The sequence below is a fragment of the Aureobasidium melanogenum genome (assembly GCF_000721775.1).
Source record: "Aureobasidium melanogenum CBS 110374 unplaced genomic scaffold scaffold_6, whole genome shotgun sequence".
Classification (NCBI taxonomy): Eukaryota; Fungi; Ascomycota; class Dothideomycetes; order Dothideales; family Saccotheciaceae; genus Aureobasidium; species Aureobasidium melanogenum.
Window position 1 is genome coordinate 563,192 of NW_024470058.1, and position 26,332 is coordinate 589,523.

Sequence of the window (26,332 nt, forward strand, 5' to 3'; positions counted from 1 at the left end):
TGCAAGCCGTAAATGGCGACAACACGACTATCGAGGCTGAGATCGAGATTGCTATACCATGGTATGTTATCAGGGCGAGCCAGATTGGATTGCATATTGGGAGATCTTGCGAGTATTGGTCCGAACCGACTAGACAATAAGCTAACGTGTCTTCGATGTCCAATCGTAGTGTCGTTCCTCCAGGAGTTCATTCAGAAGCATCGAGACCACGGACGCTTGGTTCAGAATAAGACTCGGAGGCAATAGGGATTGCTCGAGTGTACGCCTCTTCCTAAAACCGGCGAGCGCTTGGGCTGAATTCGGATCATATTCTGCCGAGCGTTGTTGTAAAACGGCCGGTCAGCAAGACCCCGTAGGAGTAGCAGAGTTGTAACCGATATTGTGACAGATCAAACACTTGAGGGCTTGAAGAGTCGTTAATGGCCAGATGACTGGTAACCAGTAGGCATTAGACCGAGCGCTTGACTGTTGTTCGGCCATGTCAAGGATAGGATGAACCCTCAACGTCCCGGATCTTGTGTATGTATACACCGAGCAAGTCCAGATTCGAGCGTGTCTCACAACCCCATATCGTTCCTACGTGACATGGCGGAATGAACGTATACCAGCCTGTCAGTACTGCGAGAGAGATGACAGAAGTGTAATCGCAGATTCCTATGAGCATACTTTACTCCTGTCGGCATCGAGCCTTAAGCATTGGCGATGGAGGCAAGAATATACTGTGGATATCGATATTCAGTACTTAAGATAGCGCCGGATACTTTTGCTGGTACACGTTGTCCTCGCAGAGCATCTGTGATATTCAAGAGAGACAAAGTGATTCGCAAGATCGTGTGTGTACAGGCGATCGTGGTGATCATAGTAATCGCAGAAGTCCGATACAATATTGCCAAGCATTATGCTTATGGCAAACGTCTGCTAAGATTGATATGAGACACTCAGCGGTCTCTGACGGGAGGCAGAAACCAAAGCTTTTGACCATGTTTGCAATGTCGGTCGGAACATATACCGATCGCATCTATAGGTTCGGGGTTCGAAATTCCCTAAAGGACGACAATGTGAACGTTTTGCGCCATCAACTAGTCTTCCTTGCGCTCAGGATGCGAGATTCTTGCTGTCGGAGCTTGGCTGAACTCAGTACCGATGAAGTCCAATCTTGGTAAAACGGCCGCACATTATCGTGATAACGGTGACTGGTATCGTTGAATGCCAACTTGGCTCATGTGCAGAATGTTCGGTAGGCGCAACAATCGATACGTGACAAAACAACCAGAACTGGTCAGCTGTTGAATATACAGCATCGTGTGAATCGAAAGTCGCTTTGCAGAAACTAGCGGGTTGTTGTAATGCTGCAGATTGAGATCCAGAGAACATGTATCTCGAGCATTGGTCGATAGTGACAGAAAACATTCGTCTCGAGCAATCGTCTTCCAGATCGTCGTCGCATCGTCTTCGTGACAGGGAGTCTATACCATTTTTTGAGATACAAGTTTTGAAAAGAGTGCACTGTGATCTTCTTGCATGACCGTTTCAACGGCCAATGTTAGTTGCGCCAGGCGCCATCAACGTAACTTGACGGTCATCGTAGCGTTGCTGTACATGGTACAGAAGGACATTGTTGAGTTGTGCAGTGAGTAGAAGAGTCTTGAGGATCTGTCGATATCAGTTCGGGGAAGGCAGATACAGTAGAGGTGTCTCAATGATCTCGCAAGGTCGTTGGTGGTGAGCTCGTGGCATCATTCAGCTGGTACTTCGCGCCGACGACTTCGACAAAATTCGCAAGCGATCTGCTGGAAGCAGATGTGGTACGCAGATCGAAGTGTGCGAAGCCTTGGCGGAAGTGTATACAGCTTGGATATGTTGGCACCTTGGCCCTTGGCTGTTTGTGTAAGAAAACTAGCGGGCAGCAACCGTCCGCAAGCCGATGCGTATTGATCGTGTGGCCAGGTGTTGAGCTTCAGATTGAGTATCAATCAAAGGTCAAAGGAGTTGCAGGCTAGACTGCGCCCCTGTCTTTGATTGATCACTGCGCCTTGTCTTGAAAGCAGAAGACCAAGAACGCTTTCGTCTTTGTGGGGGAGCCCAACTAGGCAAACAGTCAGCCACGGCTGCCAAACTTGGAGTTTAACACTGTAAGTGGATTTGAGCCAAGCCATAGCCGTGCATAACTCAAGCCCCTTGACTACTGTTGATTCAGATCAGTATTGGTTCTAGACATCAAGAAGTCGAAGTTGTATGATGAAGAATGATATGGATATCGTCCTGTACACGTCAAAAGTGAAGTGGAAGAATGGTATGATTGCGACATAGACGACCATTACTCGGATTTGACGTCTTCCGGCTACTGCGGCAGTGACGCTGATGTGATCTGCTATGCATACGGACAGAAAAGGCTCCGTGAAACAAGGGCACCTTTCTCTGCTTTTCTCCACGAAAGTCAAAGAGAAAAGGGTCCGATCGCAGCGGCGCAACAACTCACCGACTGCTTGGCTGCAGAGAAGCAGGAAACGCCGAAACGGTACGCTCGCGAATACGGCGACACAAAGGTCCGAGTGCGGCGGCCTGTTGTTGCTGTGAAGGTCTTGGTTGCGGTCAGAAGAACTGCTTGTAAGGTCCGAGCCACCGTTGCGACAGTCGCCGGATGCGCTCGCGAGATTGTCAATTTTGTTACAGGCCCTGGTCGGTCTAGGCCAAAACGCCAGTAGTGCTTGCGAATAGGAAAGCATGGCTTCGTTGCGATACTCACGATATGGGAAAGTAAGGCTATTGCTTCACGCCTGATCAACGCTCCATTGCTCAATTCTGGCAGGGGTCCAGAACAGAAATGCCCTCAATGGTTGCAACTGATTACAATGGATGATGCGACGATTAACAATACTGTTTAGCATGTCGCTGACAATTGATTCCTCATCTGAGGCAGCTGTGGAAGAGTCACAGAGGCTGCTTGCTCAGCATTGCTCACAGTATGTGTGAGGAACAGATGCGATTGGCTGGGTCAGATTACTCATGTCATGACTTGTACACGGCTTTTGCGGCATGATCCTGCAGGTCGATTCTAAATCCGAGGCGGAGCGGTCGGCGGTGTCTTCTTTCCTGCGCCCGGCGACGGTTGGATTAGAGTTCAGATCATGAACGGAAGGGAAAACGTCTACCTTCCGGAATGACAAAGCCCTTGAGACCCGACTCTGGGTGCCTGAGCACTGGTATTATAACTCCCATCGATGTCCGGCTGACAGTAGCTTTTTGTTTCATCACAATCACAACCAGCGAACAATTGAACATCAACTACTATAAACATAGAGGGATTATCTTCCCCAGGCTTTGATCATCACTGGATAGCAATACTATCTGATTGCCTTTTAACACCATCAGCCACTCGCCTCTCATTGGCTGTGAGTAACCATTGCGACAGATTTGGTAATCACCAAACTGACTCATCTATTAGATCACCATTTTTATATAAACAACATGTCGACACAATCATACTTCCCTGGATCTGCCGCATCACCAGCAAAGAAACAAAGAATGTCTCTCACACAAACATACTACATTGCCTCCACTGCGAGGAGCAAGCTTGGCCGCGAGGCCTCGCGTGCAGACCACAACCTCAGACTCCTTGTTGGCCACGCCAACCTTCTTGACACTCTTATGATCGAACTCCAGGATGCAGAGAGGGAGCAAGAGGCCTGGTTCAACGAGTCTATCAAGGCTAACAAGCCCGACCCTGCTACTCACCATGTTCAATGGATTGACTCTATCGTCGAGGAACTTGAGGAGGACTCATCTGATGAGGAGAGTGACGACGAGGACTCATTCTACGACGAGGCCGACGACTTTGTCCACGCAACACCATCAGCATACTCTGTCTCAACTGTCGAGGTCGATGATGACGAGTTCGAGGAGGACTACGAGTACGACGAAGAGCACGCTCTTACCAGAGTGGACTCTCACCCACCAGAGCTTGTCCACGGCGACTCAGACTCAGAAGATGAGTCTATGCCACCATCACCTACACAAGAATCAATGGACCTTCAGGAATCACAACACGCTCAACCTATCAAGACAACACCATACCTGAACAAGATGGACCACTCAGATTACCTTGGCGACAACATTGTCTTGACGCAACGGCAATCACCAATGATCAGCGCCTACTAGACGCTCTTCACTCTTCTTCGTCTATCTTGTCCAGCGTTCAAGCGATTCTTGTTCTCATCTCTTACAAATTTTCATGGCATCACGACTAGGATATCCCGGCTTGAAGCCACGGCGTTTTTATGATGATCTTTCTTTGGGGGGAAACCGGAAACATCTCTTCTTTTACTTGAGTTGAGCTATGAGCTCCTCTTTCTTATCTACAGGCTTTAGTTGCCTCTCTAATCATAACCATCTTCAACCTTCACACCTCTCTCCCTTTCTTGTGATCAATGTGCTTTCTGATTGTTTTGTCTGCCTTATTTCCACTTATCGCTTACACTGACCACGAGCACTAATCGCCGAGTAGATCAGGCTCCTACAGGATGCTTCCTCAAATGTCCGCCTTAACCTCGCTTGTGACCGGAGCCGGGTTTCCGAGGATGCAGGTCGCCGAGCTTAAACTTTTTCTTGCCTTTCTGGCGTCATCAAAAAACTATCCTCCACACCACAGAAGATGCGATAGACAAGATCGTCTCTGTCAATCTTTACTCTGTCCGACCCAGCGCCGAGAGAAGGCAAAAGAATTTGCAAAGGATCTGTTTTTTTTTTGCGTGCTTATCAAGACAAAGACAGGGCTCGCGCTTTTTCTTTTTGGCTGACATATCTCGCAATATTGATGTTGTAATCGATGTCTCCGCAAAGAAGCCGTGCAAAGAATGCGTTGGAAGCGAGGATAGAACAGTTTTTTTTTTCTTCCCTTCCCTTCTTTCTAGAGCATGCGCACGGTGTTTGACTGGTACAGATGGTTGTCACGCGAAATCATACTCGCCGTTTGATATTTCTTCGCGACCTCTTGCTACATATGGTTCTTGCTCCGAGTCCGTCTTGGCTCTTGCAGTCTTTTGACCCTTTTGACCATGCAACGAACGACTCGGTTGCGACTCGCAAGCGAAAAAGGCTGTTGTCGGCACTCGGAGCTTCCGATTCAGCTTTGCCGAGCGCAGAGTTCGGATCCGCTCGTATCGTGTCTCGTATATCTCTTGGCTTTTTTCGATCTTTTCTCTTTTGACAAGGGTCTGGTATGAAACCGCCAAGGGCTTGTGCTTTCTGTTTGTGTTTGCGTCTCTCTTGAACAGAAAAGAAAGAGAAACTTGGCATAGAAGAGAAAGCATCGGCCAACAATACCAGCATCAAATCTCGGCCCACCCTGCCTCCCAGCGGTACAGCTTTTTCAGGTTGCCTAGCCAGGTGTTGCTTTGTACCAGTCTTTTCGCTTACCGTCCCCTTGTTGGCTGTCTGCTTTTTGCTTTGCGGTGTGTGATTGCAGATGCCAGCAAGAGGTTCCTCTGTCCTTGCGTAGTAATTGTCGACCAAACAGCTAGCGGGCCCACCAAGACTACCAACAGAACAACACACTCTACCATCTCTCACCGGTTCGTCCGAGACCCGGCGATGTGGACTGAGTGAGCACAACACATGACCTTTGAATCCTTCCTCCGCTGTGTCCGCACTGCCCGCTGATGGGCAGCGCAGGCACTGCGGAGATTATGCATGCCAGCAGCAGCCTTGCTCGCAGCGAACTCGGTGCCTGGCATGCAGAACCCCGCGTGTCTGTCTTCCTTCGGAGGATTTCGTAGCTCTTCGGCGGAGATAACAACATCCATGCATCCATCCTTTGAACCATACTGTTTTACACATGCTGTCAGCGGATGGATGGATACAAGCTCTCTTTGTGACTCATCTGGTACCAGCACCACCTAAATCTTCTTCGATCAGCAGTGACACCGAACACCAAATCCGTAAATTTGGGAGATGCTCGTGCTTGCCTTGCCATCCCGTCAGATTGGGCGCAAGCGGTGAACAGATGCTTGCGATGCTCTCCACACGATCTTGCTAGGTTCCTGCATGGATCAGCTGAAGCCCCCCTTGTGGCTGTGTGCCTCGTTCGCAGGGCTGAAGAATGTTGGAACTTGCGGTCTTACGTGACACCACCCAAGGACTTTAGCTCCGCCCACGTTTTCTACTTCCGGGATGTTTTGGTCTGACCTCCTTGAGGGTGCGACCACCAGTAAGCAGGTTGCCTGTAGCTACGTACCTTGCGTATGATCTCTTACTTGGTCTGCTGCCTGAGACCCACAAAAAGCTACTGTACGTTGGAAAGTTGTATCTACACCAACATCAGATCAGCAGGATAGTTGAAAAACGACTGTTCTGAATCTAGGAAATGGTTGTTTGCATGAACGATGAGCAGTTTCCTCTCTACTATCAAATGTTATTTGCAACTTGACACCTCCGAATCCTTGGTGTTTGTTGGAAAGCTTACGTGCGATGAAGACTGAGAACAAGGTAGTCCACGACATCGATTACCATTCCCTATCCGCAAAGCAGTGTTTGTAAAACACACGGCACAGTGTTGCGAGGTCCGTCACAAGGCAGACGATCTGATGCAGGATTCCAATACTCATCGTTCGATTTCTATACAGCTTGAGGTCTTAGCATCGTCAAGAGCAGATACTGCAGAGGTCAACACCAAGAAAAGAGCCGCCAGACAAGCAAAAGACGATGGAAGGAGCGATCAGCAGTTGTCAGTTATACCCATCACAATAACATCTCAGTTCGGCTCTCCAAACTCCCCATTGGCGCCCGACCACGTGAAACGTCGTAGGACTCTTGAAATCACGAAATAGAGACAACGACACCGGGCCAGTATCTACGATGGGTTTCAGACACGATCTCAGATGCACCTACTGCATACCAAAGTACTTGAAGAACAACATGAGTTTTAACCTCGAGTTGGCTGCTGTGGAGATGGTCATTAGCTATCCAGATACATTGACCTGTTTCCGCACGGTGGTGGCATCATTGGCGAACTGTGAAACGAGCCAAAGGTGCTTAATCGAGTTGGTAGCCTGTCGAGACGCATGATGCAGACGCATACGACCTTGACTCGGATAGTAAGAAAGTTTCCAGACATGTCTCTTTCAAAGGCCAGACACATGTACGCTGCAGGAAATCTGGTATCGAGCCATTTGATTGAGCCAAACGAGTTACACTTCTCGGTGTCTTAGCTTCCACATGCAGACAACATGCGAATGAAGCTTGCTACTACTTCGGTCTCTTATGAAAAGAAGAAAAAGAGAAGATGTATTTCGCCCCTTTTATATATTGGGAGACAACTGATCATGAGCGACCAACGACTCAACACTCTCGATACTAGCCTGCATGAACTTTCTCGCCTCGAGGCCAGCCCACACCTTGATCATCGAGAGATCACCTCCTTTGAGCATACTGCCTGCACCTCCAGAGGTACCCAATTGCCTCAAGATGGGAAGAGCCCTGCAGAAAGAAAGTAACGAGTCAGCTTACCAATCCTCAAAAAGTAATGAAGATCCAATGTCTACGAACCCAGAGAACAAGTCCAAGTCAGGATTTAGGCTGCGGCCGATGCCTTCAAGAAGGAGGATACTCAATACTACGTTGACAAAATCGCCTTCGAGTCTGACGTGGTGACCGCGGACCATACTCAATACTTCATTCAAGATGTCGCCAATCTTGATGTTTCCAAGAGCAAAAGTGCGGCTCTTGACGCCTAAGACCAGATGTTGCATACGAAGAGCAAAGACCTCTTTGTCGATGACGGCAGACGGTTGGCGACAACGCTCCACCATCAGATGTCCCGCTTTGTAACCATCGAACTCGGCGACAGCCTTGAAGAGGTCAAGGAAATTACGACGATTGATGCCGTTCAGCTCAGTCACTAGACCAGTGTCGATGAAGATGAGTTGGGGACGGTAGCCTTCGTGATCAAGCTGATCTAATGTCTGAGCCCAGTCCTCCTTTGACTTCCTGTGCGGCCTTAGACGACCAAGAACTTCTTCGGTTACGTCGGTCGATTGCTTGGGATCAGGCTTTGGTCGGCTGAAGAAGCTACCCTTGACGTCGATCTGAGCGGGTTTGTAGAAGCGAACCATGATGTTTCCAGGATGCAGATCGGCGTGGATGAAATTGTCGATCAAGAGCATGTGAAGGAAGGCATCAAGACCTTCGTCTGCGATTTCCTTCTGGAAGACACCACCACCGTTTTGCAAAAAGTCCTCGAGAGGGATACCCTGAGCAAACTCTTCAACTAAAACCTGACGAGAAGTGTACTGAGTGTATGGGTAAGGGAACCAAGCGGTGGTGCGGTTGCGGAAGTTCTTTCGGAAGATGGTCAAGTTGGCGGCCTCGATACGAAGATCAAGCTGCAAACGCATCATTTCGCCAAACTGTTCAACCTCGTCAGGAAAAGAAAGCCATTCCATGGTAGGAATCAGATTGATGATTGAAGCCATGAAACCCATGATCTTCAGGTCTCTGCGCACAACGCGCTCGATCTTAGGATGAAGGACCTTGATAGCAACGTATTTCGAGGGCGTTCTTTGGGGAGTACTCTTCAATGTAATATCAACACCTCTCTTGATCTTTTCGCGATAAGTGTCAGAGTTGTGAGGGTCGAGGTCTTCGGTGACAGCAATATCAGACTTCAGTCTTGCTTTGTAAACCTGTGCTATGGCGCCAACACCCAGTGGCTTTTCATCAAACTCGTCAAATATGTCTTCGAAACGCATGCCGAACGCTCGCTCGATGGTCTTCTTAGTGTGACGTAGCGAATGGGCAGGAGCATTGGAGTGGAGAGCAGACATGATGGCGCACATCTGGGTTGGGAAGATGTCTGTTCTGGAAGCAGCCCATTGGCCGAGCTGGATATCGGTCAGTATGGAATGAAGATTCTGCAGCACACTTGATTACCTTGATGAAAGCAGCACCGGCTCTCTCCATGCTATTAACCAAGAAAGCATACCACCAGAGTGTTCCTGACCTCTCATTATCTCTTTCGGGTTGCCTTTGGCCGAACCAGATGACAGGGACCGTCACAATGACAGGAACAAAGATGAAGATTAGATGTAGTAATCTGAAGCCAGTGGCAATAGGTTCAATGATCCAAGTATCGAGGAATCTCCAGAGACCTTTACGGAGAGATTTTGAGCCTCCAACCCAGCGAGGGACTTGCTCGGCCAGCTCTTTCCTCGAAGCTTCGAGCATCTGTTGCTCGCCTGTCAAGCCATCGTCTGACTCGTCGTTCTCGCTCAGAGATACGAAAGCAGCGGGCGAGAGGGCGGCGAGGCAGAGAGAGCCACCTTTGACTGGTGGAGGCGGACTTCTGAAGAATTGACGAGCATTTTGAAAGAATCGAGGGCGATTATATGTTCTGGCAGTAAATGTGAAGGAGCGAGTGGCCTGGGATCTGAAGAAGGGAAGGGCGTTATGTTGGTTTTGGAAGGCGTGTTTCGCGCAGGTGCGCCCAAAGAGCAGTGGGGCGCTCATGCTGATACCTGATTTGAGTAAGCAGCTATCGTATCGTCCGAGTATCCATGTCCTGTGTCGTCTACGTTCGTGTCAATGTCAAGGTCATGGTGATTGTGGTCGAGTCGCTGCCGCCTCGTCGATAAGTGCCAATCCGATGTCCATGTCAACGTCATGGCCCATCACATGCAAGTCCAAGCCAGTGCCTGCCCAGGTCGGCAACGGCTTCAAAGCCCACCCGTCCCACTTTCCTTGCCTAATCTGATCAGACATTCGACTTTTATCAATACATCACTTTTCTCTCACTCAGCCCGCGACAAGAGCAATGGGCAACGACGGTGGCAGTATTCCCACGAGACGCGAGCTGGTCAAAGAAGCCGCCCGCGACCCCACCACCACCGAGATCAAGCAATCGCAACACGAACGACAAGAATATGGCTGGTCTACCGATCCTATCTCCCGCAAACCCCTCTCACCGCCCATCGTATCCGATTCGAATGGCAAATTGTATAACAAAGAATCCATCATCGAGTATCTACTGCCCTCCGACGATGTCACCACCACAAAGGCCGACGCCGACACTGTCCTTCAAGGTTCAGTCAAGAGTCTAAAAGACGTTGTAGAAGTCAAGTTTGATGTCGACACAAACGCTGGAAAAGTTGCGAAAAACGCCTGGAAGTGTCCCGTAACCGGCGACCGTCTCGGCCCTGGCGAAAAGGCCGTCTACCTTGTTCCCTGTGGCCACGCCTTCTCTGCCACTGCCATCAAAGAAGTCTCCGGAGAGCGTTGCGTCACTTGCGATCAAGAGTATGCCTCCAATGACATTATCCCCATCTTGCCCACCACTCCCGAAGACATTGCTCGCCTAAGTCTACGCGTCAAGACTTTGAAGGAAAAGGGTCTTGCCCATTCTTTAAAGAAAGCTGCAAAAGAATCAAAGAAGCGCAAGAAGCGTGAAGAGGCCGACGAGGCTCCTGCTCTGGTACCCGTTACCGACAAGAAAGATGCCAATAACATCAACAACTCTTCAACTGCTGCTCTGACAGCCAAGGTCCTTCAAGAGCAGGAAGCCAAGAAAAGAAGAACTCAGAATGACAACCTCAAGACGCTGTTCTCGTCCAGAGATCAGAGCAAGCCACTAGGCAAGAGCGCAGACTTCATGACAAGAGGCTATGATATCCCGGCAGGCGCAAAGAGGTGAAAACTTCCTTGATCTTGAGCTTGCCTCAATCTATACCAAAACGCCACAATCTGCGCCCAGCTGTCAATGCCTATCTAGCCGATCGCACCAGCCGTATCGCCCAACACACTATGTTTGTCATGTCTGGCATTCTTATCTCGATTCAGGATCGACATACGCCTTATTATGGGCGATTGTGGATCGAGCTCTTATCTTTGGATCTAAATCATCCGATAACGTCGTCTCGAAAACGTATCATCACAAGCTTGCTGCAGCAGCATCAGCAAATCCCAAGAGGGAAGCCACACTCGATGGATTGAGAGCAGCGAGCCTGTGCTATCTTGAGAACCAGCCTAGACAAACATTGGCTTATTGTAGATATGTAGAGCAATAGCGGCATGTAAATCGAATTGCTTGCTAGGGAAATCATTGAAAGCATCAAATCTGCTCTCAAAAAGAACCTAAACACCTTACATTCTTGTACCTGACCCTTAAGAAACTGCACATGCATATTGAACGGATCTGCTTTGTAACAAACTTGACATGTGGGTATATATTGAATTTTCTAAAACACCTTTTCCTTGCGCCTGTTCGCGGATATCTTTCCCTCTGCGGTATACACAAAATATCAAAACAGGCAATGCTTCGTACTAAATCTCCTCTTCCTCTTCTCTCACGTCAATAAGACTCTAGAGATGAAGCTTGTCTACAGCTTCTGCTTCTCCATACCCTTCCAGCCGTGGGCCTCTGCAATCATCTCAGCAGCACGTTCACCGATAGCCAGAACAGTAAGCATGGGGTTAATAGTAGGCATCTCAGGGAAAACACCCGCATCCGCAATTCTAATGCCCTTGAGCCCGCGAACCTTGAGTGTGTGATCCACAACAGCAAATTCATCCTTGCTCACATCACCCATCTTGGTGGTGCCGGCGGGGTGGTACACGGTGTGTGCTGCTCTACGTCCATACTCGGAGAGTTGTTCGTCGGTGGTGACTTTGGGGCCGGGAGCCACTTCGCGCTTGATCCAGTCGCTGAAGGGAGCTTGTTGGGCGATCTTTCTGGCGGCTTTGAAGCCCGCGACGATGGTGGCTGCGTCATAGCCTTCGGGGTCGGTGAAGTAGCGGAAGTCGAGGGCGGGCTTGACGGTGGGGTCGGCGGAGGTGAGGTAGAGGCGGCCGCGGGAGCGGGGGCGAGGGATGTTGGGGGTCATGCAGAAGGCATCGATGGGGCTGTCGTAGCCGAGACTGTTTTTGAAAAGTCAGCGAATTGGAAACTACTGGAAGAGATCTTGAGAGAGTAAGCTTACCGAGCAGTGTTCAGGCAGAAGGGGATCTGGTAGCAGTGCATCATAATGTCTGCAATGTCGCCGTCGCCGCCAGCGGCATCGGGGGCCTCGCGACGGAGGAAGATACCAGCGTCAGAGTCCATGGTGGTCTGGTTGATAGGGACAGGCTTGTTCAACTCCCACATGATGATGGTCTCAGGGTGGTCGAGCAAGTTCTCTCCAACACCGGGAATGTCCTTGACGACAGGGATCTTGAGCTCATCGAGCTGCTTCTTAGGTCCGAGACCAGACAGAAGCATAAGACGGGGAGTGTCAACAGCACCGGCGCTGAGAATAGTCTCGGCCTGGGAGTTGAGGGTGTACTTGGAGCCATCTTGGAGGGTAACGTTGACACCAGTGACCTTGTCGCCCTTGACATTAACCTTGCTGACCCAAGCGTTGGTCAGAACAGTGAGGTTAGGTCTCTTCTCGTCACCACGAAGGATAGGGTGAATGTAAGCAACCGAAGCACTGCTTCTGTGACCATTGTCAGGGTTGTATGAAACCGAGAAGAAACCAACACCTTGTCTCAAAGCACCCTTGGACTTGATTTCCTTGTTGAAGTCGTGGATGACGGGAATGTCCATGGCAGTGGAGCACGAGTCAACCCAGTCCAAGCAGAGCTGGTTGCGGTGTCTCTCGTGAACAGGCTGGACCGAGTTTCTGATGTTGTCCAAAAGACGCATGAAAGTCTTGAAGCTCCATCCCTTGCAACCCTGAGCTTCCCAGCGCTTGCAGTCGTACTCGAAGGGACGGAAAGAAATGAGGGTGTTGTGCGAGGAGCAACCGCCGAGCACCTTTGCACGAGAGTGGCGGATGTGGGAGTTGCCCATGGGCTGCTCGGTAGTACCGTAGTCGTAATCGAGTTCACCACCAAGGAGGTTCAACCAGTCCTTGAGTAGCAAAACCCTGTTGTCCATGAAGTCTGAGGGACCAGCCTCAATCAGGAGGACCTTCTTGTTAGGAAGGTAGTCGGAGAGACGACTGGCGATAACACATCCTGCAGTTCCGCCACCTACAATGACAAAGTCAAAGTGGTTCTCAGGGTTCGAGGGAAGGTGTGTGGTAGTCATTATGTACTAAATATGTCCTCTGAAAGATGTTGGGACAGGACAAGGAGATAAACAGGTGTAGAGAAAAGAAGGGAAGCACAAAACAGCGTTTATCAGCGGGGTGTACCGTATATAAAGCTTCGATGCAAGCACCTAGCAGCTCCTGCAACAGCCAACCGTGTAGCTCAACTAACCCTCTTACCTACCAGCGTGACTACGTCCGATCTGTCTCGAAGGTCAAGAACAAAAAGTTACCCTAGCCCCACGGCCGGCGCCTCCTCAATATCTTGGATCATTGATTAACGGGCGCAGTCCTCGATTCATGCAGTTGGTCAAAGTTTACGGTTTCACCAGGGTGCTTTGCGTTGCGTCGCGTTCTCAAAAAATTTCCCCTCCAACGACACGCTGTCGCCTTGGCCTAGATTAGGGCTGACTCGGCAGCGTCGATCAGAAAAGCTCTCGCAGATGTTCCTTAAGATACAATAGAAGGGGGAGTTTCGATACCGAAAAAGGCATGCGATTCCTTGTATCTATCATGCTAGGTACACGAGTTGGCCTATCGGCAGCTTGCTCGTGCGGAGATGGTTGGCATGATTTGTTTCAAGCATGAATGTAGAGTAAGCTCTCCCGATTGTGGCTTGCCCTATGGTGTGCTCGAGATTGAGAACGCTGAAGCTATTGCGAAGGCGATGAGTTGTCAACGAAACTATCGAGCTTCAAAGAGCCCCGCGATGACCGCTTTTGCGACCGAGCGTTACATCCATGCGAGTCGCGACACTTTCCGAGCTCCTCCCACGTCAAGTGCAGACTTAAAACTAGGGCAGCTGTCCGTGCCTTATCAGCAGAGTGTTGGCATTATTGATCATCTTCAATAGAAACCTATCCGATCTTCTTGAGAGAAGGAGGCAAATCTGTCCAGCAAACCACCATGACTTATCCCCTTCGCCAGCTATACTACGACGGCAAGCGTCAAAACGCAACTTCTGGTTCGACATTCGAGACTGTAGATCCAGCAACCGCAAAGCCTGTGGGAGAAGTCCAAGCTGCTTCACACGCCGACATCGATAAAGCTATTGCTTCTGCACAATCAGCCTTTCCATCATGGTCAACCACTCCTCCAATTGAGAGGTCGCGGATCTTACTAAAGGCTGTTGCTCTTCTCCGAGAACGCAATGATGAGATTGCAAAGGTCGAGACCCACGATACTGGCAAACCATTCTCAGAGACCAGTACTGTGGATGTCGTTACTGGTGCCGATGTGCTCGAGTACTTTGCTAACATGGTGGCCTCTGGCGGACTGAATGGCGAAACCACTCAACTGCGTCCAGACGCATGGGTCTATACTACCAAGAACGCTCTGGGTGTCTGCGCAGGTATCGGTGCTTGGAACTATCCCATTCAAATCGCTCTTTGGAAGTCTGCGCCTTGCCTGGCCGCAGGAAACTGCATGGTCTACAAGCCTTCAGAGTTTACTCCCCTCCACGCACAAATTCTGGCTGAGATTTACACTGAGGCCGGTGTTCCCGCTGGTGTCTTCAACGTCGTCCAAGGAGCTGGAGACGTCGGTGCATACCTGACCGCCCACCCCAAGATTGCCAAAGTCAGCTTTACAGGCCAAGTCAGCACTGGCATGAAGGTCGCCGGTTCTGCTGCCGGCAACATGAAATACGTGACCATGGAGCTCGGAGGCAAGTCACCTCTAATCATCCTCCCCGACTGTCCCATCGAAAATGCCGTCGATGGAGCCATGATGGCAAACTTTTTCTCCACCGGCCAGGTCTGCACAAACGGCACCCGCGTCTTCGTACCCAGGAAAATGGTTCCTGCATTTGAGAAGCGCCTGATTCAGAAGATGGAGTACGTCCGTGCCGGCGATGTCATGGACATGAACACCAACTTCGGCCCTTTGGTGAGCAAAGTCCACTACCAAAAAGTGCTCGACTACATCCGCCATGGTGTGCAACAAGACAAGGCCAAGCTTCTCTATGGAGGCCCTGAAAAGCCAACTATCCCTGGAGCAAGCTCAGAAGGCTTCTGGGTCAAGCCTACGATCTTCACGGACTGCACTGATGACATGCGTATCGTCAAGGAAGAAATCTTTGGCCCGGTCATGTCGATTCTTGCATATGATACTGTGGAAGAGGTTGTCAAGCGTGCAAACGACACTCCCATGGGTTTGGCTGCCGGTGTCTTCTCCAACGATATTAATGCCGCCCACAAGATTATTGCACAATTGCAGGCTGGAATCACGTGGGTCAACACTTGGGGTGAGAGTCCCGCCGAAATGCCTGTAGGTGGCTGGAAGCTCAGTGGTGTAGGCGTGGAAAACGGTCGCAAGGGCCTCGAAGCCTGGGTCAAGAACAAGAGCACCCTGGTCGAGATGGGCGGTGTTGTTGGCACTGTCTTTGCCAAGCTCTAAATTGATGGTCTGATTGGAAGACTTGCGTACGAGTGTGACATGTAAATCACCAATTTGATAGTTCTCTTCTTGCATGTACAAGTGATTGCAAAATCTCATCGAACCTTTTCAACGCTACATCAACTGAGTCTACCTCATATCTTCATTTGAACACCCGATCTTTGACGGACCGCGTAGTTTTCAATACCTCGTGAGTACGTGAAGGTCTGTCTAGTAACGGATCCAGGTTCAAAAAGTGAAGCTTGCGATCAAAACCAGTCACCCGTGGTCGTATTGAATAGCATTAAACAATAGGAATCTGATAGTAGTAAGGATATTTGCGCAGCTAAACTATACCGATGCTGTTCAGATCAGCATTACAGTTCGGGTGATGTTTGTCCGGGCGATGATCGTGGCGGAATCTCAGGGATGTAAGCACGCGCACGCTGAGGTTCCTGCTCATAGCGTATGTTATTCTTTCTGAGCTTCTCAATCTCCTTCTTGCCCAAGGCAACCATGTCCAAGTTCTCCGGGAGTTGGCGTTGAGCACTGTCATTGTGTCAGAATGCCCTTTCGGCAAGGTAGCGCAAAGGATAAACTTACATAAGGTATATGACTTTCATATCTCTAGCTTTGAAGCGCATGTCCTCAGCTGATCGGTGCGCTAGAAGTTGTGAGTTGCCCCTTGCCTCATCGATTCTCTTGATCATCGACCAAGATGGGCCATTGTCTCGGATCAACTCGAGAAGAGCCTTGACCTCGTCATTAACCCATGGTCTGCGGCCCTTTGGTGGTTTGATGGTCCTATTTTCTGCTTGATACTGCTTGGTAAGATTGTTTGCCATATTGTGAGAGTCTATAACATCATCGCCGGTAGACCGGAATGGTTCTCTGAGCTGACCAGGATTCTTTCGTTGTCTTTTGTTTGGAGACTCAGGCTCGGGAGTTCTGCCTCGACGCACACTCTGAGTATTTCCTGTTGGCGCCGGTGCTTGGCTGGGCGCAGCTGATGATATCAGTCTAGGTCTGTGGCTAGCATGAGTGCGTTGGTCGGTTTGGAAGCCTTCGTCCTCGCTGGGATCTTGCACATCGCCATCGAGTGTAGGGTCAATTTCAATCTCGTGTCTACCTGACGCTTGCTCTTGAGTGTCAAGTGCAGGCTGCAAGTCGAGCAGATCGTCGACAAGTCTCACACCCCCCGGTTGAGCGTCGATGAATCTCCGTTTCTGACGTTCTTGCTCGTCGATTGCGTTCGCCAACGCCAGCCTTCCGGTCAATCTGGGACGGTCCTGTGTCAGAGCAGCGGACGACTTTACATCGTCATCGAATTGGATGACATTTCGTGAGATCGGCTCTTCGCGAGCGGTAGCGGATGTTGGAGCAGCAGTAGACGTGCCTGGACGGCCTCTAAAGAGGACCGATGGTCTTGCTGGTATCTTTGTGCTGCTGATGTTCAGTCTAAAGCTTTTGTTTCGCACAAATCATTGTTACCTTGAAGTTGGCACTGATGGGGCATTGACTCGTGTAGCAAGAGGATTGCTTTCAATACTTGGCTGTATTTCTTGCTCCGGTTGGTCTTCATGAGTGTATGCGTCTGGATGGTCAAGACGTCGCTTAATTTCATCCTCCAAGGCATTGATGATGTCGTCGATACCACCCAAATCCCTGATACTGTTATCAATCTCTGATAGACGTAGGTTGGACCATTGCAGGAAGCGTGTCTTGAATCGCTCACAAGAGAACTCTTCCCGCAATTTGACCAACCCAGATTCCAGGTTTGCCAACGGATCGTCAAAAGGGTCTTCGATATCACTAAACAACAATCTCTTGATCTCCTCAGTACGTCGAATGATCTTGTCAGCGTAGTTATCGATCTCTTCGTTAAGCGGATCGAGAAGTCTCCATCCTCTAGCATGTCTGCTATGAGAAGCGGCCTGTAGACTTTGCATGGGCCCCATGTCATCATCCTCTTCTACGGATGTGAGCATTACATTCTGAATCATTACTGCGGCGGCATTCAGGGTCGGGTTTTCGTTGAGGAGCATGCCAACAAGTATCTGAGTTCTAAGGTCCAGAGCAAACTCGAATGTGGCCTCTAAGAGGGCACTGTAGCCTGCTTGTATGCTATCTCCCGGTCTGGTGAGTCCGACTGCAAAAGTTGAAGGAAAGGAGCCTTCCATATCGACAGACTCCAAGGCGTCCAACAGACTTGCGTGATCAGATGTGGTCATGATATTGTACGCGAAGATGGCCAGGTTGGCTTTGCATATCACATCATCTGGTCTCCAGGGTCCGGGGGCTTTAGGTAATGGCTGTTGACTTCTTTTTCTCAACAATGCGCGAAGAATAGTGCCGAGAACGAGGTATGCTCCACCTTCAGTATATGTTGCCAGCGTCTGTTCCAGTGCAGTTTGGCAGCCGTCCGCTTTTTGTCTTTGCCTTGATTCGGAGTCCTCCAGTTCACGGACCAATGACTGTAGCTCGTCGGGATCTCCAGTGCGTGCTTTGAAGCAGCTCAGGAGTTTTCTAGCTTGTGTGTTGAGCTCTTCCAAATTATTTTCCATCTGTGCGGGGTCGAGCCTTTGGAGTTCGGTTTGAGAGTAGGTATCTATTGGGGCAGAGTCGTGGTCAGAGACACCCCCCTCCTCATCTTCAGATAGTGCCGACTGTTCACGGCCATCGTCGTCTCCGGTGTCACTCGGACCTTCAGACAGAGGCTCGAGCTCTAGATTACAGGTCAGTCGACATGTCACGGGACGCAAGTGTAGATCGATAGTTCAAGATCACGTTGATGACCGACCACGCACGCGTTTTGCTACAAGCAAGCATGACTTACGTTGTTGAGCCTGACGAGCAGCCCGGGCTGTCCCTTCACGTACGTTCCTGGCCTGACGGTGCACTAAGTGTGGCCCGATGCTAGGCTCTCGACTTTGACTCCTGGTGCGCGCCATCTTGTGGGATGCAAAGTCAAGGTTGGTTGGTCGTTGTGTTGTGGTTGTGTTTGGAGAACAGGCAACCGCGACTTACGCGAAGGAACTCACAGACTCGACAACACGTGATTCATTTCTACAGGTTCAAACCCTTCAAGTAACCCTAACCCCAGCACGCCAATTTTCGCCATTGTCGCCAGATACAGAGGGTTAGGTTTTGTCTTGGGGTTGGGATGGAGGATTAGGCTTGGGTAGAACATCTCCACATAAAGAAACCCTTATACCCTAGACCACCAACATTTTGCAATGACACTGGATCATGGTCTGTGCTTCATGTTGAGAGTGTCACCTGTTTTGCCATAGTTCCGCCTGTCTGGCCTTTCCTATCTATTGATGACCTGTCTATGTGAACATGAAGTGATATGAATGCAATCAATCTGTCGACAGTCTGCCAAAACACGTGTAGAATACAAGAATCTTGCTCGAAAGGTAGATGTTCTTCGAAATATGCAGTCTTTCATTCGTCATATAGCACACCGAGCTCAGAAGCTGGAACCAAACAGAGCTCAATGCCACGTTGAAGTCCGCGAAGTCCGCCGACGACACCAGATGCATTGGAGTCGTATGCAGAGACTGAAACTGCTCAAAGATAGATGCTAACACAAGGCCTGATTTTCGAGACAGGCATGCAACGCGTGTCCCAGCCGCCTTCTCACCAGTTTGCCGCATGAGAGTACAATTACGAAGCTTGCTTGGCAATGTAGAAAGGAGGCGTTCAGAATATATCGTTGTTATCCCTGAAAAACAGTTGTTGCGCCTCAACCTTCACCCTTTTTTTCTTGTATTCACTTACTTTACCGTCTTTCATATTGTCTTCTCTATACGTTTTCCATATTGGACTTCCATTGAGTGACGCTCCCAAATTCGAGCATTCGCGGTTCGGAGCAAACTTAACGCTAGAGCTGTTTTCGTCAGCAGCCCACCGATATCTACTCTACGTCGCATATACGATCCGGACATCTTGACCGACATCCGCCAATATGAGAGTGCGATCGCCTCCTTCGGCTCTCTTGCTACTTCTTCTACCTGCAATTGTCTCCTCAGCAGCGATTGAACCAAAAGCGCAAGATGGAGTACTTGCAGCCAAGGCACCGGTCGCTGGCGCCGTAAAGGACTACACTGCCATCACCACTTCGAACGCACGTGCACCAACACAAAAGCCGGTTGTTGGTACGAAAGATGCTCCTGTAGACGGTCAGGATGGAAAGCCGCATGCAGGACCATTTGTCGACATCACCCCCGAAGACAAGAAGAAGCCTGCAGCTGTCGCCGAGGATCTGGTGAAGCCTCTGCCCACATCTCTTTCAAAGTTGAAGGGAAGCGATGCCACAGATTTCGATTCCATCCCGGAGAAGAATGACGGAGTTATGGATGATGTGAACCGCCTATCCCCCAAGGAGGGCACCACTGGTACTGAGGGAGGCGTTACCGAGAGAAACAAGAAAGAGAAGGAAGCACAAGGTCAGACTGGCGAGAAGGTGGAGAAGAAGCCAGAGACACCAAAAGAAGCACCTCCGCTTCCTCATAGCGAGGAGGAGCGCATTAGCAAGGACTCGCCAGAAAAGGTCAAGGACGCAATCAACCCCGTTGGCAAGCCCAAGGGTGCTCAAGGACTTGAGGTACGACATGGTAGTCCACAATACCTAGCGTAAGACTAACAGAGCACGATAGAAACCGGCCGACCTCCCCGAGAAGCCTCACGAGATCACACCCAAGAAGGCTGCAGAGTTGGAATCTGAAAAGAAGGACACATTTGCACACGCAGCACCAGTAGACACCGGCTCTTCAGGAACACTGACCCATACCGTGGGCTCTACACTGAAAGACACATTGCCCTACACCGAAGGCAAACAACCGACACCACTTCTTGCAGGAGACGAAACTGAGGGCATTATCCAGCCTTTCCATTCTTTCGTTCTCGCATTCACCATGATCATCTTCTCCGAGATCGGTGACAAAACTTTCCTGGTCGCTGCGCTTATGGCCATGCGTCATCCTCAGCTTGTGGTTTTCTCTGGTGCATTCTCAGCTCTTATCGCCATGACTGTACTTTCTGCTGTTCTCGGACACGCAGTACCAACACTTCTTCCCAAGCACTTGACGGCATGGCTTGCAGCTGGTCTCTTCCTTGTCTTTGGTGGTAAGCTGTTGCGCGAAGGCCTCGAGATGGACAAGGACGCTGGTGTTGGAGAAGAGATGCAAGAGGTCGAAGCTGAGCTGGAAGAGAAGGAACACCTCGCGCGCAAAGAGGGTCGAAGAAGATCATCGGTTTCGCCATATGTTCTCGAAGCCGGTCGTGGCAGAAGATCTGGCTCGCGTCACAAGTTCCCTGCACGCGCACAATCTCCTCTGTCCGATGACTCGAGATCACCCTCGCCTTCCGGACGTGGAGCAAAGGCTTCGGTGAGCAACGCGCTTGGCGGACTTAACAACCTTCTTGGTCTTCTTCTTTCTCCTGCATGGGTGCAGACCTTCGTAATGACTTTCCTTGGTGAATGGGGTGACCGATCTCAGATTGCTACCATTGCCATGGCTGCTGGACAAGATTACTGGTGGGTGACAGGTGGTGCTATTGCAGGCCACATGATCTGCACTGGTATCGCTGTCATTGGTGGACGTGCTCTTGCTGGTAGAGTGAGCTTGAGAGTTGGTAAGTACACCTGGAACCCTTCTCCTGATAGCACAAAGCTAACATCATCACAGTCACCTTGGGTGGAGCAATTGCCTTTCTGGTCTTTGGTGTCATCTACTTTTTCGAGGCTTTGTACGACTAGACGACGCACATATCAGTTGAGAGTGGGTTAAACAGGTTGTGGTGGTAACATTTGCTGGTCTGCATAGCATGAAAAAGGACATGGGCACACAAAGGCGGTTTGCGTGTAATGGGAAAAGTGATAAACAATAGTACTTAATGAACGCCATCTCTTATTCGGCAAGTTCGGTCTTTGAACAGAATATCGCGTTGAAGAAGAAGCAGCATACGAGACATTACCGAGTCTGATTGATGAACATGTTGGTGGAAATGGGCCTGCGGAAGCATCGACCTCGGCCACTCGGTAACGATGAGGAAAATGATAACGAGGGCCGAGAATGTTCTTATCCGACACATGTTCTTTCTTCTGATTGGCATCATAAATCCCGCAACCAGATCTAACAAGAGACATGTTGGTTGGCAGAAGAGATAGAGCACTTGAACAACAGAACAACTGTGGCTCTCTGTGACTGGTCTATGATATTCTGTCTGAGTTAATGTCTTCATCAATGTTGAAAAGTGTCGACGTTCGTTACAAAAAGACCAGACGACTGATACCCCCATCCCCAGGGTCTCGTTCGGCCCCGCAGCGGTCTAGTGGGGGACACGGACTCTGTTTAATTATGTGAGCAAGCAACTGCGAGACAAGTCGAACCATTATTCCACTTGATTCCGTCTTCCCCTTTTCGAGTCTCTGTTCGTCTTCGTTCAAGAGACATTGTTCAGCTTTCCCCGATTGTCTCCGAGCGTAACACACCGAAATCACCGAGACAAAACTTCCAATCGCAGCTTCCTTATCAACTCAACATTTTAGCCCGCTCCTCGCTGTCGTGTGCCCCTTGGACAAACCACCCAGGATGACCGACCGACCCCCGCCGCTCAAGCGCCGACGAGTGTCGAGCTCAGCCGAAGACATGCAAAACAGCATTGTTGATCCGGGCACAATCAAGATCAATGTCAGCGGAGCCTACATCATCGACAATGGCGAAGCCCAATCGCCCGCCAGCGATAGCGGAGTCGAGGAACAAGGCTATGAGCATGACCGCCGCGATATCCGTCTACCAAACCACACATCAGTCGTCAGCCACGTTGCCGCAGACATTGGCGGCTCCCTTGCCAAAGTCGTTTACTTCTCACGCGAGCCTGGTGCGAAAGAGCCGGGAGGTCGTCTACACTTTTTGCGCTTCGAGACGGAGAAGATTGATACATGTATCGAGTTCATGCGCGAATTGCAAAAGAAGCAGAGGAGAGCCAATGGCGGCAAGCAATCAGAGCTCTGCGTCATGGCTACCGGTGGTGGTGCTTTCAAGTACTACGATCGCATAAAGGAAAGATTGGGTGTTGATGTTATGAGGGAAGATGAGATGGAGTGTCTGATTCAAGGTTTGGACTTCTTCATCACTGAGATTCCGAATGAGGTCTTTACCTACCACGACGAGGATCAGGACAATCTTATACACTACACTGACGCCCGCGCCGACGTATACCCATATCTCCTTGTCAACATTGGCAGTGGTGTGAGTATGATCAAAGTCGAAGGACCTTCCAAATTCCAACGTATCGGCGGAACATCACTCGGTGGTGGTACCCTCTGGGGTCTGCTCTCTCTGCTCACCGGAGCACGCACATTCGACGATATGCTAGCAATGGCAGATGCTGGCGACAACTCTACGGTAGATCTGTTAGTCGGCGACATTTACGGTCAAGGAATGGGTTACGACAAGATTGGCTTGAGCGAAAGGACCATTGCCAGTTCATTTGGCAAGGTCTTCAAGCGAAAAAGAGAGGCAGAACAAAATGCCGAGGACGGACAATTACAACGTGAAGATGGTCCAGAAAGATACGACACAGCAACACCAGAAGGTGCTGCTAAGCAACAATCAGATCGCAAGTTTGACATTGGCGAGGGCCGTATGTTCGCACCTCAAGACATTTCACGGAGTCTGCTATACGCAGTCAGGTTAGTCTTGCCTCGATTCAGCACCGCTCAGTTTACAAATCACTAACTTTGCAACCACAGTAACAACATCGGTCAAATCGCCTACCTCCAATCAGAAAAACACAATCTCAAGCACATCTACTTTGGCGGCAGTTTCATCCGCGGCCACCGTCAAACCATCCACACTCTATCCTTTGCCATCAAGTTCTGGAGCAAAGGCAACAAACAAGCATACTTTTTGCGTCATGAAGGCTATCTTGGTGCAGTAGGCGCATTCTTGAAACGACAACCCAGGAATTTCGGCCGTAGAGGCAGTGTTCATGAAGAGGAGTCATGAACATAATTCGGTCCTTCATTCTTTCCCTTCGAATCAACACAATCGCTATACCCTAGACCTGTTGTTTTGGATACGCATAACGGCATAGATTTGGCATGATAGAAAGACAGCGCGGCATTGATCTTATACCTTCTCATAGCATTATTTTTTTAAGGTGTCGCCATTCAGTAGTGCCGGCGCAAAATTCAAGTTCCAGATTTGATTCTCCGGCTTTTCACACTTTGCCAGCGTGAACAGGCACAAAAACAGGCGAACCGTCCCGCGTGAGAAAAGAGGTTCAGGAGAATTGCTATTGCAATGCCAGTTGACCGACAAAACGACAAAACAAATGTCGCAGCCGTGAATCGAACACGGGGCTCGTGCATGGCAAGCACGAATTTTACCACTAAACCACTGCGACTTGTGTGATTGAACACTGAAAACGTGGTTGTCGGCAGCCAATATATTTTTGCGTCAGACCTTGCACACCATCTATCCAACTCACTTCTCAACCTCAATCATCAACCCATCACCTCTAACCTTGCCATCAACAACACCTCCCCACACAAAAACACACCCACCATCAATTTCCTGGACTTTGGAGGCGCTGAAACCAGTTCTTCCGCCTATACCCCTGTTGGGTTGTGCTTCTTGTATCATAACGCCTTCAGCAGTAAAGTAGCGCACCTCCGCCCATTCATTTGTTGCATTTTTCTTACTAATGGCATCGCGAGCGCGATCTTTGAGACTCGCTGCCGTGGTTGCTGACGAGCTGAGTTGCAAACTTGAGAGGATGGCGGGTGTGATGTGAAGAAGGTAATTACGACCTTGTCCTGTGGTTATGGGGATTAAAGCTGCCGAGCCCTCGCGAGTAGGTGGAAGAGCGGGTTTATCGGATGGAAGGTAGCACCAAGGGCTTAGTGGGGCAGGACCTGTGGTTTGAGAATCTTTGTAGGAGGGAGATGTGAAGGAGAGGTCGAGGTAGTGTGTTGAGGCTCTGCAGACCAAGTAGAGGCGGTTGGAGTGGAAGGTTATGCTGGGACTTGTGTCTGCGATGTGGGTTGCTGGAGGTGAGGGTAATTGTGACCATGTTCTTGAGGCGATGTCGAAGGTCCAGAGTTCTGCGGTGGCTCTGGAGAAAATTGTCAGCTTGGACTTCTAGAATGTCTCGTCGCGTGCTATTGCATGTGCCGCTTCACGCTCCCTCAAGGATGCAGAGCGATGTGTGAGCTGAAGAATTGCACGATATAGAGCAGTGTCTGTCCAGAGCCGTCGTAGTTTCGGGCTCTCTTGACAAGGCTCAAATCTGAGAACATCCGTGTCTTTCCACAGCTACACACATGGCAGGCCTCTGGATGGGGAGATTATGCGAGAAGGACCACATACCTGTCTTCATCTTCAACAATACCTCCGAACACAACGAAAGTGCCATACGTGCTTGGAGCCAAAGGTTCAGGCACCATCTTCGCCGGATCAGGAGGCAACTGTGGAGCCACATCCTCATCCGTCCTCTGATGCTCAGGTTGAGGCTGAGCACTAGCAGAAGCAGCTGCAAAAGTCCTCGGCGTTGGTACATCTCCCTCAGCAGGATCCAAGCTTGACCATGAATTTGTGTCTGTGTTGAAGACCCATACTCTGCCGTTCTCATTGAGAAGTCCATTCGCGTCCGAGCCGCCAAAGATGTAGATTTGGTCGTCTATGACTGCTGTGCTGTGACCGTATCTTGCAGGAGGGGATGCAGATGTTGGTTCAAGACGTTGGTAATCTGTGCTTTCTATACCTGAGGACGGGAGAATGATCATGTGCATGGCATTATCAGCTAGCTGGTGTTGTGTCAGCCAGTATGTCCACAATAACTCGCTTTTACCGACCTCATCATCATTAGTCTTTCCTCCAAAGACATATGCCCTCCCTTTGACCTCAGAGATGCTATGATGTACTCGTGGTAGATTCACATCAGTGACAGGTTTGATGGTTGCTTTGAGTGGTAGAGTTGGATCGTAAATGCCTTTGGCCAGCGCGAGACCACCTTCGACCAGGTGCTCGACTGCATATAAGACTCCTGCTGCTTCTGCCATTTGTTCTGATGTTATTTTCACTTTGTTGAATAGGTATTGACAGGCTAATGGCAAAGAGGAATGTTGGCTTGAAGCTTCAAGAGCGGGAGGCTTCAAGGAACTGGTGTTGTTGCACCAACCACCTGCGTGGATGCATGATGTAATGAGAGTGGGGAGCTCTGATCTTGGAAGTCACAAGATTGATTAAATATAATAAATAAGAGAAATGGCACAAACTGCAGAAGAAATAACTGGAGGCTGGGTGTCTGTCAAGCTAACAACCACTGAGTAAAACAAAAGACTCGGACCATTGGCCTATTCTCTACCTATAGAGGAAACGCAAAAGAGAAAAAAGATATGCCCACACACGGAATCGAACCATGGATCTTGTCATATCACCTTGGGAAAGGCTTACGAGTGACACGCCGTACCACCTGGATTGGGTTAGCTTATGAAATTTCTGACGCGGTTTCGGTGACACATACTTGGCCATGCGGGCAGTTGTTGGTCTAAATTCAGTTTTCTTGAGTATAGAAATGCATGGGAGTGAAGCCTGGTGCTTGTGGTGGTATTTTGGTCACCTTCCGGGACCTTCTGTCTTCGAACGGCACCCAGACGGCCATGAGCCTAGGCTGTTTGCGACTACAATTTTCTCTGGATTTTTAGAGGTGTGTAGAGGTGTGTAAAGGTGTGTAGAAAGAGAAAGGTTCATCCGCAAAGCAAAAAAAAAGGCTTTTTGGTGGAAAATCCAGCGGAAGGCAAACGACGCGGCTTTCCCGCAGCCGAGACACTCTTTCATTCTGCTCACGACCAATACTTTGATTTTCTAGTTGCTATTCGTCCT

At 49.8% G+C, this 26,332-nt stretch overlaps 10 protein-coding genes across 10 annotated transcripts; 5 read left to right on the forward strand and 5 right to left on the reverse strand.

Moving 5' to 3' along the window:
• Positions 1–3,468: 3,468 nt before the first annotated feature.
• On the forward strand, positions 3,469–4,158 carry M437DRAFT_64819 (uncharacterized protein; the record flags this gene model as incomplete). The annotated part of the gene is made up of 1 exon (XM_041024483.1): positions 3,469–4,158. The coding sequence occupies one exon, from the start codon at positions 3,469–3,471 to the stop codon at positions 4,156–4,158; it is 690 nt and encodes a 229-aa protein (XP_040881291.1).
• Positions 4,159–4,946: 788 nt separating this feature from the next.
• On the reverse strand, positions 4,947–6,602 carry M437DRAFT_64820 (uncharacterized protein; the record flags this gene model as incomplete). Its single annotated transcript, XM_041024484.1, has 7 exons — positions 4,947–5,264; positions 5,416–5,533; positions 5,569–5,894; positions 6,120–6,218; positions 6,252–6,304; positions 6,461–6,472; positions 6,542–6,602. 7 exons carry the CDS (start codon positions 6,600–6,602, stop codon positions 4,947–4,949), a joined length of 987 nt encoding a protein of 328 aa, XP_040881292.1.
• A 693-nt stretch (positions 6,603–7,295) lies between these two features.
• M437DRAFT_83211 (ABC1-domain-containing protein) lies at positions 7,296–9,501 on the reverse strand (the record flags this gene model as incomplete). The annotated part of the gene is made up of 3 exons (XM_041027891.1): positions 7,296–7,473; positions 7,543–8,876; positions 8,926–9,501. 3 exons carry the CDS (start codon positions 9,499–9,501, stop codon positions 7,296–7,298), a joined length of 2,088 nt encoding a protein of 695 aa, XP_040881293.1.
• A 304-nt stretch (positions 9,502–9,805) lies between these two features.
• Positions 9,806–10,681, forward strand: M437DRAFT_64822 (DUF602-domain-containing protein; the record flags this gene model as incomplete). Its single annotated transcript, XM_041024485.1, has 1 exon — positions 9,806–10,681. One exon carries the CDS (start codon positions 9,806–9,808, stop codon positions 10,679–10,681), a length of 876 nt encoding a protein of 291 aa, XP_040881294.1.
• Positions 10,682–11,366: 685 nt separating this feature from the next.
• Positions 11,367–13,057, reverse strand: M437DRAFT_64823 (alcohol oxidase; the record flags this gene model as incomplete). Its single annotated transcript, XM_041024486.1, has 2 exons — positions 11,367–11,904; positions 11,967–13,057. The coding sequence occupies 2 exons, from the start codon at positions 13,055–13,057 to the stop codon at positions 11,367–11,369; spliced, it is 1,629 nt and encodes a 542-aa protein (XP_040881295.1).
• Positions 13,058–13,964: 907 nt separating this feature from the next.
• On the forward strand, positions 13,965–15,455 carry M437DRAFT_83214 (aldehyde dehydrogenase; the record flags this gene model as incomplete). Its single annotated transcript, XM_041027892.1, has 1 exon — positions 13,965–15,455. One exon carries the CDS (start codon positions 13,965–13,967, stop codon positions 15,453–15,455), a length of 1,491 nt encoding a protein of 496 aa, XP_040881296.1.
• Positions 15,456–15,811: 356 nt separating this feature from the next.
• On the reverse strand, positions 15,812–18,385 carry M437DRAFT_74106 (uncharacterized protein; the record flags this gene model as incomplete). The annotated part of the gene is made up of 4 exons (XM_041026175.1): positions 15,812–15,983; positions 16,038–16,892; positions 16,926–18,159; positions 18,271–18,385. The coding sequence occupies 4 exons, from the start codon at positions 18,383–18,385 to the stop codon at positions 15,812–15,814; spliced, it is 2,376 nt and encodes a 791-aa protein (XP_040881297.1).
• Positions 18,386–19,404: 1,019 nt separating this feature from the next.
• M437DRAFT_64826 (UPF0016-domain-containing protein) lies at positions 19,405–21,198 on the forward strand (the record flags this gene model as incomplete). The annotated part of the gene is made up of 3 exons (XM_041024487.1): positions 19,405–20,043; positions 20,096–21,074; positions 21,128–21,198. 3 exons carry the CDS (start codon positions 19,405–19,407, stop codon positions 21,196–21,198), a joined length of 1,689 nt encoding a protein of 562 aa, XP_040881298.1.
• An 835-nt stretch (positions 21,199–22,033) lies between these two features.
• Positions 22,034–23,452, forward strand: M437DRAFT_44891 (pantothenate kinase 4; the record flags this gene model as incomplete). Its single annotated transcript, XM_041020987.1, has 2 exons — positions 22,034–23,136; positions 23,197–23,452. 2 exons carry the CDS (start codon positions 22,034–22,036, stop codon positions 23,450–23,452), a joined length of 1,359 nt encoding a protein of 452 aa, XP_040881299.1.
• A 480-nt stretch (positions 23,453–23,932) lies between these two features.
• On the reverse strand, positions 23,933–25,509 carry M437DRAFT_64828 (galactose oxidase; the record flags this gene model as incomplete). The annotated part of the gene is made up of 3 exons (XM_041024488.1): positions 23,933–24,563; positions 24,818–25,254; positions 25,303–25,509. The coding sequence occupies 3 exons, from the start codon at positions 25,507–25,509 to the stop codon at positions 23,933–23,935; spliced, it is 1,275 nt and encodes a 424-aa protein (XP_040881300.1).
• Between the last annotated feature and the right edge of the window lie 823 nt (positions 25,510–26,332).